The sequence below is a fragment of the Macaca mulatta genome, chromosome 15, assembly GCF_049350105.2.
Source record: "Macaca mulatta isolate MMU2019108-1 chromosome 15, T2T-MMU8v2.0, whole genome shotgun sequence".
Taxonomy (NCBI): Eukaryota; Metazoa; Chordata; class Mammalia; order Primates; family Cercopithecidae; genus Macaca; species Macaca mulatta.
Genome location: NC_133420.1, coordinates 99,860,336 through 99,877,262, shown reverse-complemented (window position 1 = coordinate 99,877,262; position 16,927 = coordinate 99,860,336). Strand labels below are relative to the sequence as shown.

At 41.0% G+C, this 16,927-nt stretch overlaps 1 protein-coding gene across 3 annotated transcripts in view; it reads right to left on the bottom strand.

Moving 5' to 3' along the window:
- The window catches only part of PIP5K1B (phosphatidylinositol-4-phosphate 5-kinase type 1 beta), a 306,505-nt gene that overhangs the window by 174,361 nt on the left and 115,217 nt on the right, over window positions 1-16,927 (bottom strand). For all 3 annotated transcript variants that reach the window (XM_015117852.3, XM_077966192.1, XM_077966191.1), the window contains exon 3: window positions 14,173-14,241. In XM_015117852.3, the coding sequence (XP_014973338.1) occupies window positions 14,173-14,241 (69 nt within the window). The remainder of the gene's footprint in view (window positions 1-14,172; window positions 14,242-16,927) is intronic.

Genomic DNA, 16,927 nt, shown 5'->3' with positions numbered 1-16,927 from the left:
CAAAGGAAATGGAAACGTTTGATGTTTTTATTACATTGAATGCTTCCTTGGAAAACACGGTCTTGTTTTGTTTTTTATAAAGCAGAATCTCAGAAGACTCCATCCTTTGATTTTGTTCTGAAATTAAACTTTACTGCTTTAAATCTCTTTTGTATTTACAACTTTAAAACCCCTCTAATTTGTCATCTTAAAGTTATATCCAAATCAAATATTCCGAAGAACATTTGGTTGGGGGACAGGAATGGGGGAACTGACTTGTCTCTAAGATTAGAATAATTGATAAATAAGTTAAAAATAAAGAAATAACCTGGGGCGAGGGACTGTGCTGATTGTGCAGCTTAGTTTGTTCATGATTTTCTTTAAAATCCATGCAATGGGTTTTAGACGTTGTCTGCCCACTCACACCTTCCCTTATCTTGCTGTCTTCAACCACACGCCCTCACCCCATTCTACTGCACTCTCTGTCCTTAGAGAGGGTGGCACTTGCTTCTTCCCAGAAAAACTCTGTTGTCCCAGGAAGAACAGTTTGAATGTGTAAAGGCAGAGACAGATGAGGAAAAAGGGTTCTTGAAGCCCAATATAGCTTCCTGAAACTAAATCAGACACTGAGAGATGATAAAGCTACAACAGAAAATTTGCCATTTTTATTTATTTTTTTGCTTTCTAGGCAGTCTTTTTAAAAAGGTATCTTTAATGCATGAAGGTCAGATTTCCTTTTGCCACAGAATTCCACTGTCTTTTGAAATAACCTTTGACCTTCAACACTCAATAATAAGGACTACCATAGAAGGAGAATGGGGTCCCAATCTGTAATTGGAATGGGTTTGAAATCTCCAATTCCATACTTTGAACAGTGTCCCAATATGGAGAAGGTGGCAGTATTATTGTGGCCTTTACTAAGTATCGAATTCTATTAATACCTGGACTGCCAAGTCCCTATTCTCATAGGGCTTAAATTCCATTGGGAGTAGGTGGGGAGCCAGCATCAATAGTAGCAAGTTGTTATTTGTACAGCCAATTACCATCTCCCTGGTACTTTCTCACATAGTGTTAGATTTAATACTCAAGCCACACTATAGTATTTCTATGCTCAGACATTCTCTTGTATAAGGTTGAGCTTATCAATGGCACAACCAGCCTGATGACCCTGCCACACACTCCCTTCTCAGTCCACTGCTGTTGAGGAAGGAAGAGAAAGAGTTGGGTCCAATGTTCTGTCTGTTGTCATCAATGCCTGTTTTTGGCTCCTAAGTGCAGCTTTAAAGTCTACACTCCTTATGATTTTGAGAGGGATACAGTTGCTTTTAAAACTGCTAGGCTATTGTTCCCTCTCACTCTCTTTGAAACAGCAAACCTGAACCACCATTGATCTTGTTTCTTTCATGTTCCAAAGAAAAGGGCATTGACTACGATGTTTGTTCTGGAGAAATGGGCTGCCAAACGATCCCATATCCTGACCTCCCCTGACAATTACTGTCATCTATCTAGGGGTTGCCTTTAACTGAGCGAACATCTGGAAAGAACAGAACCTTTAACTGACAGTGTTGGAAAAAGACTGCCTTTTAAAATTCATTGCTGAAGTTCTTCCAGGAACGGCTGATCACAAGCCATCTGTAGACTACAGATGAGGGGACTTCAGGATGCCACACCATTAAGAGCCAACTTTCAAATGCCTGTACAGTGACCCACAACTCAGGTAATCACTACCGTTTTGAAACAGAAAAAGCCAAGGGAATAGAACTGAGCTCTTTCAAAGTGTTCTTTCTGTGAACACCCACAGTACAAATTCTATCCCTCTTCAGCCCTCCAACCCCACCCCATATCTCACCTCTAATTGCACCTCCAGAACTATAGGCTCAAGAACATCTCTTTGGAAAGTCTATAACAATCTTAGAATTAAGAAGAAAAAAGTGATACATCCCTTGGATGCTGTACCAGACGCTATGTGGGAACCTATGGATGTCAAAATAATTGGGCAAGACCCCTGCTCCCCAGCCACCTACAGTGCAGTTGGCATGACATAACTGCCAACAATTATTACAAAACAAAGTCATCTGTGACATAACAGAGTTAAGTGCAGCCAAGGGAGGCTGGGGAGGGTGACTGACAGTCACTGCCTGGGAGAGTGGACAAAGGCAATGGCAGAGCTGTTTCTGGAATGAAGACATCACAGAGTGATCAGCTTGTGTTGGAAGGAATGGGGATGGAAAAGAGGAAGGTGCAGCATGCAGTGCGGCCAGAGTTAGGTGCGTGTCAAAGATAATGGCAGGGCATGGTTAAGACACACCCACTGGGGATGGCTGTGAAGGACTCACATGCCGTGCTATGGAGCAAGGATATTTTCTGAAGGTACCAGAAGGCCAATGGAAGATAATAAGGCAGTGACTTGGCCAGCTTTGTGTATTTTAGGAATATAACTGTGGAAAAGGATCTTAGGAGGCAACATCAAAATACGGATGTTCCCCCTTCCTGAGGCCTCTTCTGCATCCATTTCACCAATGCCTATGAATCTGCAATTTGACAAATTGAAGCTGAACCCCAGACCTCTCCCTTGAGTCCCAAATCCATGTCCAACCACCCGCTTGCCTGACATTCTCAAACTCACATGTCCAAATTGGAAGACTTGTTTTTCCCTTACCATGCATCTCTATCTCAACTGATGGTCATAGCATCCACCCAGGTGCTCAAATTAGAATCCCGGGATCATCAATCATTCCTACCATGCCCTCACCCCCACATCCAACCATGGTCCCATCCAGTCAATATCAACTCTGAAGTGAATCTCAAACTTGTTTCCTTCTTTCTCCTCTAGTCTACTACCTTTGTCTAGGCTGCTGCCTATTTCTCTAACTCAGGGCTTCTCAACTTAGCACTATTGATACTTGGGGCTGATGAGTATTTGTTGTCGGGGGACAATGTCTCTGGCCTCCTACCTGGTGCCAGTAGCACCTACTCCCCTCAACTGTGACAGCACTGTCTAATGTCTCCTGGGGGACAAATCTGGCTCCCATTGGGAACCGCTGCTGTCACACTACTTGGCCACTCTTCCTTGCTCAGAACCTTGCTTCACCCCTGGCCTCCTGCTTAGTTCCTTGAATCCACCAAGCTCCTTCCTGCCTTGGGGCTTGGCAAAGGCCATTCTCTCTGCCAAGCACATTCTTTCTTCCACTCTTCTCTTGACTGCCTCCTTCACACACTTGCAATCCCAGCCCCTGTGCCGCCTCCTCAGGGAGGGTCCCCTGAATACCTTATCTAAAAGGTAGCAGTACCTTTGCCTATCTTTATTTTCTTCATAGTACTTTAAAAGTTAGTATCAGATTGTGCATAGTCTTTCTCATCTGTCTGTACTACGACAATGAAAGCATTATTAGGGTCAGGGACTAGGTCTCTCTTGGCCTCTGTTCCACCCCTAAGGCCTAGCACCATGCCAAGCTAAATAAATACTTGTCAATTGGAGAAATGAATGAGTACATGGACGTAAGTCAAATGTACGTCGTACATTCTAGGCACTAAGCACACCCATAAAAATGGCAAGGTCACAATATGAAAACTTAGCTCAGGAAAATTAGAATGTTACCCAGACAGCCTACATTTCAGCTCTGTGCTCAATAACCAAATGCTTCCTGATCTGCAGTGAAGCGGACAGCAGCACATCCTGGATGAGCAGAAATCACTGATTTAAGAGGAAGAGTAGCTCATCAACTCTGCTAGAAAGAACTGCAGCAAGACCTCATGAATAGTTTAGAAGTCTCCTTCTAATTGAACCCAATTTCTGTCTCTGGGTGTCTGGGTGTACATGCATGTCAGAAGTTGCGCAGAACTGATACAGTGCTGAAAGTCTTAATTTCACAGCCCCCACAGAGACCACAGCCCATCTTCTTTTCCTTCCTTAATGATACGCTGAAGGGTTGCCTCTTTCATGCAGAGGACTGAGCTGCCACATCTTCCTTTCACTGGTGTAATAAAAGCAGCTGACACAGGACCAGACAGTAAATAGAACTTGCCAGAAAATACAGTATACCATTTGGGAGAACTGGATTCCCAAAGAGGAAAATAACTTTCAAAATAGTCATCCTCCTACCTAATGCTTTCTTTACCAGATGTTTTTAAGCGGTTGAGAAGATTATTATCGAGTTGTGACTCTTTCTGTGACAGTCTACAGAATTGCCAGAGAGTACGTTTTAAAATGTGTTCTTCTCCTAACTTGACAATCCAAGATATGTCACCACTGTCAAGTGGATCTCATCCTTTACTGTCAATTTTGAGTTCTGCATTCAGCGATAATTTTTGAAATGATCACTTTAGTCATCTTCTCATTTCTAGTGTTCTACACAGTGCCCAAGGGATTTTTTTGTTTTTGTTTTTCATTTTAAAATCACTACATACTTTCTAGAAAAAGTTATTCTTGAGGCTACAGTTCAGATTCTGTGTTCAGAAGTGAGATACACTTTGATGAGAAAAATGGCTTTGGAACCACTCAATCAGGGAAAACATTTTAAAATTGTTAAATTCTAGGCCGGGCGCGGTGACTCACGCTTATAATCCTAGCACTTTGGGAGGCAGAGATGGGTGGATCACCCAAGGTCAGGAGTTTGAGACCAGTCTGGACAACATGGTGAAACCCCGTCTCTACTAAAAATAAAAAAAATTAGCTGGGTGTGGTGGTGGGCACCTGTAATCCCAGCTACTCGGGAGGCTGAGGCAGGAGAGCAGCTTGAACCCGGGCAGCAGAGGTTGCTGTGAGCTGAGATCACACCACTGCATTCCAGCCTGGGCAACAAGAGCAAAACTTTGTCCAAAAAAAAAAAAAAAAAAAAAAAAATTGTTGGCTGGGCACGGTGGCTTACGCCTATAATCCCAGCACTTTGGGAGGCCGAGACGGGCGGATCACAAGGTCAGGAGATCAAGACCATCCTGGCCAACATGGTGAAACCCCATCTCTACTAAAAATACAAAAATTAGCTGGGCGTGGTGGCATGCGCCTGTAGTCCCAGCTAGTAGGGAGACTGAGGCAGGAGAATCACTTGAACTAGGGAGGTGGAGGGTGCAGTGAGCTGAGATTGCACCACTGCACTCCAACCTGATGACAGAGTGAGACCCTGTCTAAAAAAAAAAAAATTGTTAAATTCTATTAATTTGTTCCCATTCCAAAGCTGTCTGAGTTTATCTTACTGCCCCCTGCTACTATTGCAGATAATTGAGAATCACTGTTTTAATGTCATAGGCAGCACTGCCCTCCAGACACCAGGGCATTCAGACAATAATGCAGTGGGTAGGGTCTTACAGGACCTGAAGAAAGACAGTTGGGGTTAAAATCCCAGACTTACTCTGCCACATACTTGCTTTATGCCCTGGAGCATTTAGGTAACCTCTCTGTACCTCAGTTTTCTCATCTGTAAAATGGTAATAATAGTATCACCTCATAGGGCTGTTAGGAAGATTAAATGAATTTTCCAAAGTGCTTAGAATGATCGCTGACATACTCTAAGCACTTATGTTAACTCTTATTATTAGCATTGCTTTTAAAATTGCTTTTGATTGGTAACAATTAGGCTTTAATTCACTGAATTAGTAGGCTTTTGGTTAAAATAAACTCAATATATTTGATAAATAAAATTCTTCCATCAGCCAATGATTCTAACTCCATAAAACAGCAAAAACTCTGAATAAGCACATGGTATGTTCCCTATGATTATTGAGTAGATGTACGACTAGAACCTAAATTACATTGCTGTCATCTTTTCCCAAATTCAGAACAGAGAACTTTAGGATTTAAAATTTTTATGTTCTTTGGCAACTTCTTAAGAGCCACCTTTAAAAAATCTCTTTTATGTGCTCAGGCAAAGGAGGGCAGGTAGTGAGTGGGGAAAGTGGAGGAGCCACAGGCCTCGGGGAAACGGGGCCTGCTGGCCAGATCAGAACCTGGCTGGCTGAGCTGCACAGGGAAGCGAGTGAACACCTGCTTATATTAAGCCTTTTAATTGAAAAACAAAAGCATCGTTGTGCCCTGAGAACAGGGACCACAGTTCAGACGGCCCCACTGGCGGCAGTAACACTCAACACCCCAACCTCCTCGCCTGCCATTCACACCAAACTCAACATTGTGGGGTTTTTTGCCCCTGAAGGAAGCCATGCAGTAAGTTTTGGGTGTAGAATATGATTTCCTATAGTTTGTGTTTTAGAGACAGCAATGTGATGTTTATAGGTATTAGGGACCAAAACACAGCGTCTACAGTTAATCAGAAGGCAGAAGTACAACAAACCTGGGGAATTTAACATATGGAGGCCCCCTCCAAAGCGAATGCTGAAAGAGGTCACTTAAGAATGAACCACTCAGGGCAACAGGCTAATGAGAGGGTTAGCTTGCTTAGCTGTTTTAAATCTGAAGCTGCCAATTCTTTTTGCTTAATTATCTGTAATGTCCTGCTTAAAAGTTGTAAAGGCAGATTTGTGATCACCTGCTTTAGTACTTAGTGAGGAAGAAGATAGAAGCGCAAGTGTTTGGAGGGGTGATCTGCCAGGGCGGGGGGGTGCATGGTAATGTGATGTGATTACACATGCTTCTAAGTGTAATGGAATTATTTTAGAAATGTTCCTTCTGTAAATGATGCAGCTCACCTCCTTGCTGCTTAATTTTTAAAAACACAACAGCAGTTTACTTTTTTTTTTTTTTTTTGAGATGGAGTCTTGCTCTGTTGCCTAGGCTGCAGTGCAGTGGCACCCGTTTACTATTAAGAGCACATCTTTCTCTCTGATTTTAGACACCTGTTGCTGTTGGGACGACTACAGCGTCATGCCCCAGTACTGTCAGCTAACCTCCCATGCCCAGGCTTGATTGCAGCTGCCCCAGGAGGCTTAGTAATCCTTCTCCCCAGGAATCCAGTGCTCTGTCCCCACAGAACTAATCTGGAAATCAGAGGCTCAGGGACTGCATTCTTGCTAATCAAAACAGTGCCTTCACTCATTAGTATTCTACTTTTCCCAGTATTTGCTCATGCCTGTTAAATTGTTTGATCCTCACAGCACTATGAGCCAGCTCGGGTAGATATTAATTAATTACAGTTTATCAATGAGAAAAATTAAGGTTCACAACAACTAGGAAAAATGCCTACGGTTATCAACCAGTATCTGGAAGAGCTAGACTCACATCCGCCCTCCTCTTAGAAAGGGTAGTTTGATTTGAACAAGGCTTCTCAGCCTTGGCCCTAACAACGTTTAGATAATTCTTTGTTTTGGGGGTCCATCCTCTGCATCGTAAGACGCAGCATCCCTGACCTCTATCTCCTAGAAGCCAGTAGCGCCAGCCCTCACATTGTAACAACTAAAAATATGTCCAGACATTGCCAAATCTTCCCGGGGGTGGGGGCAAAATTGCGGATTGAGAACCAGCAGGTTAGCGTGTTTTGGATTAAGGTGGATTAGGAATCACACTTAGAATACCAAAGGGTCATTCATCCTAGAGACCAGCATAGCTGCTATTCATGACAATTGCTGCTTAGCACAAACGAATTTGCTTGTTTCATGGAAGTGGTGGCTTTCCAGAATCTGAAGGAAAAGAAGAACGGTCAGGACAGAGAACACACTCCAGCCCCTCTTCCCTCCAAAATCCTGAAATGTTATTTGTTCAATTTTTGAATCGGTATTACCGTCACATAGTTCAAAATTAAATAGGCATAGAAAGATGTATTTATTTATTTATTTTTTGAGCCAGAGTCTCCCTCTGTTGCCCAGGTTGGAGGGCAGTGGCGTGATCTTGGCTCACTGCAACCTCTGCCTTCTAGGCTCAAGTGATTTTCCTGCCTCAGCCTCCCAAGTAGCTGGTATTACAGGCTTGCACCACTGTGCCCAGCAAATTTTTGTATTTTTAGTAGAGATGGGTTTTCACCATGTTGGCCAGGCTCATCTCCAACTTCTGACCTCAGGTAATCCAACCATCTCGGCCTCCCAAAGTGCTGGGATTATAGGCGTAATCCACCGTGCCTGGCCACAGAGCCACCGAGCCACCATGCCCGGCCATAGAAAGGTTTACACAGAGAAATTTCCCACCAACTAAGGACCCTACTACCTGGTTGTCCCTGGAGACAGCCAGTGTTACCAGCGGTCAGAAATATTTTATAAAAGATCTTGTATTTAAAGAAATACTTCATCTTAGATCAAAGTGTCTCTGAGCCATTATCTTACTCACATTGAAAAAGCAATAAAAGGTATCTTTCCTTGGAATGTGGTCGGGGTCAGATACTATTTCCTCCTGCCTCACCGCTGCCTGCCTCCACTGATAGGAAACTGTCTCAGACACTGGAATGAAGCAACAACCAAGGTCTTCAAAAATAAAACAAAGTGAACAAAACTGGGCATTTGGGTCAAGGATTCTGTGGGTGTCCTGGTCTGGTCAGTTTCTCACTGGAGCTTTCTGAGTGCTGTCAGCACGTGTGCCTGTCACGATGAAAACTAGCTAAAAAGACTGCACAATGTAGGCGAGGCACTGATGCCACAGGCAGGTGGCCTCTGCCCCCACAGCAGCCTGCGGTCATCAAAACCAGAATCTCCCAGTGGAGGCCTATTGTGGGGAGGCCCAGAAAGGAGGGAGAAGCAGAAGAGGAAGGGGTGAGGGACCTGGAACCACAACCTCAGGGTGAAGAGGTGAGACAAGAAGAAAAGCAAATGGCAGTGCACGTTTCCCATGACAGTCTAGGCCCTGGTGGTTGGGAAACAGTGACCCAGTCCAATGAACAAATCACAACATGGGACATCATGTGACTGGAGCTTCTAATCATCTCCCTAACAAAGAACTGCAAGGTAACCCGGCATAGGTCATTGAATTACCCTGACATCTGTTTGTTTTGGAGAAGTGGGGCTGGGTCATTTCTTCACATATAAAACAGACAAAACTTGAATCTCTAGCATCAGTATTTTACTTGCATTGAAACCATCCTCTTTCAAGTAAACTCGTGCTCTGCCTCCTGCTTCCTTTTAAGTCTCTTGTCTTTTTAAACAACAAACAAACAAAACCCCAAAATAACACAATACTCTTTCCCAAACTTCCCTAGTTCCACCAATGGCAGAAAACTTCTGGTAGTCACACTGATTGGAAATGTAATTTTCTTTTCAAAAACATTCCCCACATCTTTTCCTACTCAACTTTTCACCCAACTTTGTTGCTCAACTAACACAAAAGTCTTCCCGTGTCATCTCCCCCAACCCTGTGCAACTTGTGCTCTGCCACTGGCTTTGCACAGGCCTTTCATTTGTCACTAGCCCCTACAACAATGTTACAGTACATCACTGTCTGAAAACTGCACTCCCCAGCATGGCAGTCATCAGCCACGTGTGCTTATTTAAGTTTAAATTTAACTAAAATTAAGATAAAAAATACAGTTCCTCAGACACACTGGCCACATTTCAAATGCGCAACAGCCACACATAGCTTGTGGCTATTGCACTGGTGCAAATTATAGAACATTTCCATTATTGCAGGAAGTTCCACTGGACAACACTGGCCTAGAACATAAAATCCAAACACCTCAAACCAGCACCCAAGGGTAGCTGTCATTTACAGCCAGCCCATACTTCCAAATCTGCCTACTACTTTCCCCAGACACTGCCACTTAGCTTTATCCAGGCCAGCCTCTCCTGTGATGCCAACAAACTATGCTCCTCCCTAATTCTGTGCCTGTGCTCATTGGACTCCCTGCCATCAAGACAAACAAATAGGTAAATCAGAATGCACAGTCACTTAAAAAGTGGAATTTTTGGCCAGGCGCAGTAGCTCACACCTGTAATCCCAGCACTTTGGGAGGCCAAGGTGGGTGGATTGCCTGAGTTCAGGAGTTCGAGATCAGCCTGGGCAACACAGTGACCCCATCTCAACGAAAATACAAAAAATTAGCTGGGCGTGGTGGCGTGCAGCTGCAGTCCCAGCTACTCCTGGGAGGCTGAGGCAGGAGAATCGCTTGAACCCGGGAGGCGGAGGTTGCAGTGAGCCAAGATCGTGCCACTGCACTCCAGCCTGGGTGATAGAGTGAGACTCCAACTCAAAAAAAATAAAAGTAAAAGAGAAATACCAATTGTTTTGGCACTTACTGAACACCAATTTGGGTCAAGATTTAATTTTTTCACGTGGGTCCATCTTTTTTCTCCCAAATAAGTTGTAAGGTACGGGGAGGCAGAGGCACGTTCTCACATTTCTTTTGCATCCTCCTTCTCCCTTCTCACTCTTTTATACCAACAGGGAGGTCACAGGTTGTAAACTGGCCACTGCCTAAGGGCCAGATAGGGTCCACAGGCAAACTGTTTTGTCCAGAGTGTATTTTTAAAAACGTTTGAATTAGTTGCTGTCATTTAAAAATGGCAGATTTCACATCAAAATTTTCATCTCTGTTTTCTTGAAAAACATTAGAGTATCTGGCAACCCCGGGCGAGCATTCATTCATAGCTCTGTTGGCTAGAGCTGACTGCCTGCTGCCCCTTTTAAGGAAGGTGCGGACTCTCCTGTTTACCATGGTCCCCTCGTTCTTTCACTCCCTTCTTAGCTGCCGGGCCCCAGTAGGCTTCTGCATTTACAACTCTTGCGGAAAGCACTCAATAAATTAACTGATAATGGCAATACTCCACTCTGTAAATAAAGCCAGGCAGCCTTTAATGCCTGTCTTAATGGGCAGCTTGTTTGTTTTATGCAGCTAAAATCAAACTTCTTATTTTAGCCATTAGCTGAAGACATTATTAACCTCACCGCCCAATGTTAGCTGTTCTTCCTGAGCTTGCCAAGAACTGAGAATGGATTCAGGAAATGGTCAACTGCAAGACAAAAGGCAGCCAGCCTCAATAATCACATGCAAATAGCTGAGACACAGAGTGTAAAGCTGTCCCATGAACACTGAGTGTTCCCTAATAACACGTGGAAATCATAGCACTCATGACGCTGAATGTTGCTGGCAGCTGCCCAGTAAATCTGGGGCTCAATACAGAAAGCCTAAACCTGCTGCTTAATTCTAACAATATTGGTTTCTTCCCTTTTAAACTCCTCATTATAGACTACTGTGTTCTAAAATTGTTTTCATGTCTTGCCTCTCCCACTCCACTGTAAGCTACTTATAAACTCCTGTGGTATATTTCTCACTCCTAGAATAGAGGACCAGAGGCCTTAACCTGGGATCCATGGATTGGCTTCAGTCAAGGCAAAAACAATGGGTTATCAAAGCTTCTTAGTAAATCTGTGCATACCTGATGGTCAGGGCTTCAGGACTGGGAAAGAAATTTAACTTTAAGGTATTTGTAAAGGGAGTAAGATGTATGGTGGCCTTGACAACGCTCGTGTAGTCTGTTTGCTATCATTTACAGTTTTTTTGTCATTTGGATTTGCAAAGCACTGCTTTTATGCTTTCATTAAGGTCATGGGTGAGCATGGTAAGCTACCCAGGGCCAACTCAGGCATCATGCTGGTAGAGACTGAGTGAATAGGGAGTGAAACTGCCAGTTTTTGAGACCATTAGTCCAACCAGATACAAACACACTAAACATAATATTTAACCCATACTTATCCACCTTGTCTGAAAGGAGACTAGTGAATCTTTTAGACGCCTTTAAATCAAGACTCATTAAATTTGAACATACTTTTTATGAGTAATTTAATGACTCTCTCAAAATTGGAAATGCAGTTAGTTTGACATAAACTACATCTTTATGAACTTCTCCAGGTTTGTAAAAGATATGTTTCTTCTCTAAATATGTATAAACCATATGTACAATAATAATGCTCAAATTATACTGGGGAATAATGTCTCACTTATAATCTGGTTTCCAGAATGTACTCTTCCTCATTTTTGAAAATAGGAATAATATTTGCTATGTCCTGTTTTCTGACAATTTTCCCATTCTCAAATTTGTTTAAAGTTCACATTCAGAGGTTTTCCCATTCTAGCTTTAAATTTTTTCGTCTGGGAAATGGTTTACCTGGGCCTAGAGATAAACATATTTGCAATAGCTTATGTGCCTCTTATTATTACCTCTCCTAACTCTGAGATAAACACATTTGCAATATCTAACTTCTAAGTCCAGCATTAACACCTTCTTCAGTTTGAAGATCAGAGAATTAAACTGAATAATTCAGCTGAGCTTTTACCTCTCAGTAGAACAACACTTTCTCTAAGTGATTCCTTCTTCTTGCTATGCATATCAATACCATATTTATTAAGGGGTGAAGTTCTAAGTGCTGTGCTGGTCTTCTTGGTGCTTTTTAAGGAGGCTATGTGCATCCCCTTCCATTACTTATACCTTTTAAAACCAGAAATCATTAATAAGATCCTGATATTATTACACATAAAAAACTGTTCATTTAAAAAAAATTTCTGGTCCCTTTAGGTTTTCTGTGTCTTTCCTTATTTCTCCTACCATAGAATTTGATTTTCAGTTTTTACAACCTAAAAAACATTGCTGAGTTAAATATCCTACTAGAGACATTAATCATAGAATTACCTATACTAATTATTGAAAACCTGCTTGACTAAAGAAATTCTTGGGCAGGGTACAATTAGCAAACTCTGAGATGTCATGGTCACATTTTTTCTACAACTTTTTCAGCCACAAAGCCTCTCCTGTAAGTCAGAATTCAGTCAAGAATTTCAGTGCATCTTGATGCTGACTGAGAATACTACCTGAAACTGATCTGAAGTAATAACAGGCTAGCAATGTAATCATCTCCGTGTTGGTCCATGCTTGAATGAATGTACATGGAATCTTGGGTAAACGAGACAGGATTTGGTTTTTCACCTGTGTCTAAAAATAAATAATAGTGTATTGTTGCCTTTGGCCAGATGTACAAATTTTATAAAATATACTGTGACACTTCTGAGCTCTTGAATCTTTACCCAACTCTTTTCCAACCACACCATCACTTTGAATGATAACCTCTTGGTTTATATTTCAAGGTTTGGCTGAGTGGAAAAGTCAGATAAAAAAGATCAGGAAAAAGTGCATATTCCCCCACATGAAAATGGAACAGAAAATACATCATGCTAGTTCCATGACCTGAATATGTGGTCGGAGCACATAGCTCATATACTTTATGACTAAACGTCTTGCAGGCTATCCATCAAAGTATAAAGGGAAAAATTAAGAAATAATAAACCCTCAATACACAAACCTCCTACTCTTAAGAGGGTGAAATAGCAAGAACTTTGAAAAGCTAAAATGTATAGTCAATTTATAATCAGGAGTAGAGGTGCTTGGGAACATATTTCACCCAGTAATGTGTTTGAACATCAGCTTAATAGCTGGGAGTCAAGTCAAAGACTGGTAAGTTAAGATACACTAGGAAGTCTGGAAAACGAGTTTTTGTGAAATGGACTGAAGACATAAAATCTGAGCGACTTAGAAAAGGCGGGGAAGAGGAGCATCTCATATTTTAAAAGTTTTAAAATACAAAGGCAGGAAATGTTTTAAATGTTGGTGGAAAGTAGCGAGTCCATTAAAGGATTTATATATTATACACAGAACACTGCAGGCCCTCAGGAGCCTTCTTCTTAGGAATAAGAAGGGTCTTCAAACAACTATCTTCACTCAATATTCTGTATTATGGTGAATTGACCCTCAAAGATCCCCATGCCCTAATCCTTGGGACCTGTGAATATGTCACCTTATAAGGCAAAAATGAATTCAAGTTGCAGAGGAAATTAATGTTGCTAATCAGCTGATCTTTTAGATAAAGAATATTACTTTTTATTAATATTTTTCCGTGTTTCTGTGAGCCTAGGAGGGCTCAATGCAATCACACAGGCCCTTTAAAGTGTCAGGGTGATACAGCCTGGGAACGACTCCACCAGCCATTGCTGGCTTTGAAGATGGCAGGGAGCCACGACACAGGGCACGCGGGGAGCCTCTAGAAGCCGGGAAAGACAAGGACCGGACTCTCCCCTGGAGTGTCCAGGAATGAATACAGTTCTGCAGACACGTGGATTTCAGCCCAGGGAGACCCATGTTAGGCTTCTGACTTACTGAACTAGAAGATAATGTATGTATGTTGTCTTAGCCACTAAATTTGCAGTAATTAGTTACAGCAGCAACTGGAAACTAAGATAGTAACTTACAACTGCTTTGGAGAAAGAAAGGCCTTTGATAGTATTCATGTACCAAACAGCAACACAGTGTTCCTCTTTAGAAAATAAAATGCACGCTCACCTTTTTATAGGTTTTTTCTTCATTTTGTTTTCCAGGTGCTGCCTCTCCATTTTCAGCAGCAGACGACATCTACAAGAGAAACACATTGCCATTTGAACTTGAATGCTACTCTGAAATACAATATATTAATAATATTGCTAACCAAAGGATCTATTTTAGTTAAGCATGTTTTTGTTATGGCTATTGCTGTTGTTCCTAACAAAGGAAGAAAGAAAAATTTCAAAATACTAAAAAAGAAATCTGCATTCCTTAATCTTTCAAAAATAAATCCAAAACTTTTTTGTAATATATTTTATCCCATATGCTCTAAGAAAGCATGTACATGTGTATAAGTTTCTGTCTACAAAGCTTTTTTTTTTTTTTTTTTTGAGACAGGGTTTCATTCTATCACCCAGGCTGGAATTGGAATGCAGTGGTGTGATCATGGCTCACTGCAGCCTCAAACTCTTAAGTTCAAGCAGTCCTCCCACCTCAGCCTCTCGAGTAACTGAGATTATAGGCATGAGCCACGGTGCCCAGGCTACACAGCTTTTTAAAAAACTTTTCTTCTGGTTATAAATGCTCACTGTAAAAATATGTGGGAAGTACAAAAAAATATGAGTCAGTACAAAAAAAGTACTCAATTCACTACTCTTGGGCAACTCCACTATTGATATTTTATCATGTTTTTATTTTGTGTATTTTCATATGAAAAAACTTACAATACTATCTTACCCAGTATTTTTCACTGAACATTTATGTAATCAATATTTTCCCATTTGATTACAAAAATATCTTTGTAAGAATAATTTTTTTCTAGTTGTAAGATATACCACTCTGAACACCACTGTGTGTTAATACTTTAGTCAATGCTAATCTTGAAGGATAGTTGAGGCAGCTCAAAGAGTTTTGCTCCCGCAAATAGTACAATAATTATTTTATGCTTGTATCTTTATCTAACATCAATGTTTTCTTGGACTAGATTCTTGGAATTGCTAGGGCATCCTAGGGTATTAAAAATTTAAATTATTAATTATTAATTATTTAAAAATTATTGGTAAATTTATTTCCAGAAGAATATACTCATTCACACTGCTATCAGCAGTGAGTGAGGGCTCGTTTCATTACACATTTAGTAATGACTGTTATCATCTTAAACAGCTTTGCTAATCTGACAGGTAAAAGAAATCATCTCCTGGTTTTAATTTGCATCTGTGAAAATTACTGGTGAAGGTAAACATCGTTTTCACATCATTTTTAGTTCTTCGTATTTCTTCGAGTTTTCCATTGTTTCGTCCATTTATCTATGGAGGTTTCCATTCTATTAATGTTTCCATATCTATTAATGTTTCCATTATTGATTTTTACCTATTATGGTTATTCATACTAGTGGTTTGCTTTTTTTTATGCTTTAAGGTCATTAATTGCTTGCCAAGTATATTACTAATAGTCTTCTGTTATTATGTGCCTTTTTGTTTGTTTCTGAGACAGGGTCTCACTTTGTCACTCAGGCTGGAGTATAGTGGTGTCATCACAACTCACTGCAGCCTCGACCTCCCAGGCTCAGACAATCCTCCCGCCTCAGCCTCCCAAGTAGCTGGGACTACAGGCGCTCATCACCATGTCTGGCTAATTTTTTGCAATTATTTTGGTAGAGACAGGGTTTTGCTATGTTGCCCAGGCTGGTCTCAAACTCCTGAGCTCAAGCAATCCTCCTGCCTCAGCCTCCCGAAGTGCTGGGACTACAGGCATGAGTCACTGTGCCCACTGTACCGTGTGCCTTTTAACTTGTTTCATAATTATGATATAGAAAAGTTTTACATTTTTACACACTCAAAACTATTACATATCTTTGTGAATTCTTTTAATGCCTTAAGATAAAATATAGTTTTTCATTGAGAGATCTGATCTTCAAATGTGTTTCTCTCTTTTCCTAATGATAAGATTTTCACATGTAACCTATAATTCATCTGAATTTTTAAAGCCAGTTATGTTACTTCTGTGGTAAATAAGGGTAACTTCATAATTAGGGAACCACAATATTTAAGGGTCTTACCTTAAATTGCATGCAGAACATTTAATACCAAGGAAGGGTAAAGTTTCTGACTTTCTTTTATGCCTTTGAAGCATGCTTTAAATTCTGGGCTTTTAATAAACACAGCATATGCTAAACCTAGGAATTCATCAACTATTTCTCTGCCTTGGAACTAAGTGACTGAGTTTACCCACACTGCCATGAGCTTGATATGACTAAAAACCATCCAGGAAAATAAATGCAAGAATCACGGTGAGCCAACCTCACTAGATCTAGTACTGCCCACCAATCAAACCACCCTTTTACAGAATTTTGCAGTTCTATTTGTGTCTATTTAAACTGTCTGTGTTAGAATAGAGTCTTCAAGGACAGATGTTTCACAAACTATTGTTTTCCATCTGTATCTGCTTAAATTGACTTAAAGAATAATTCATTTTTCTAGTCTCTTTATAATAATATTTTGGTAAGTTTTGAATAAAAATGCCAGAAGAATTAAAATGGTTTATATATCATGCTCAGGGTAAAATACAGGCCTTCAACTGTTTAACAGAGCCAAGACCTCCCTAAAGAATGCCATTCTAGTAATTTCACCTTTAAGACTTTGCAGCTTTTAAAACCAAAAAACTACAAGAGCAACTCTGAAGGGTGCTTAAAAAAACAACCTTAATGAGAGGTTAACTAACTAGCATGAATGAAGGACGGAGGATGAGATGGTCTTAAAGTATTTTTTATTACTTTGTG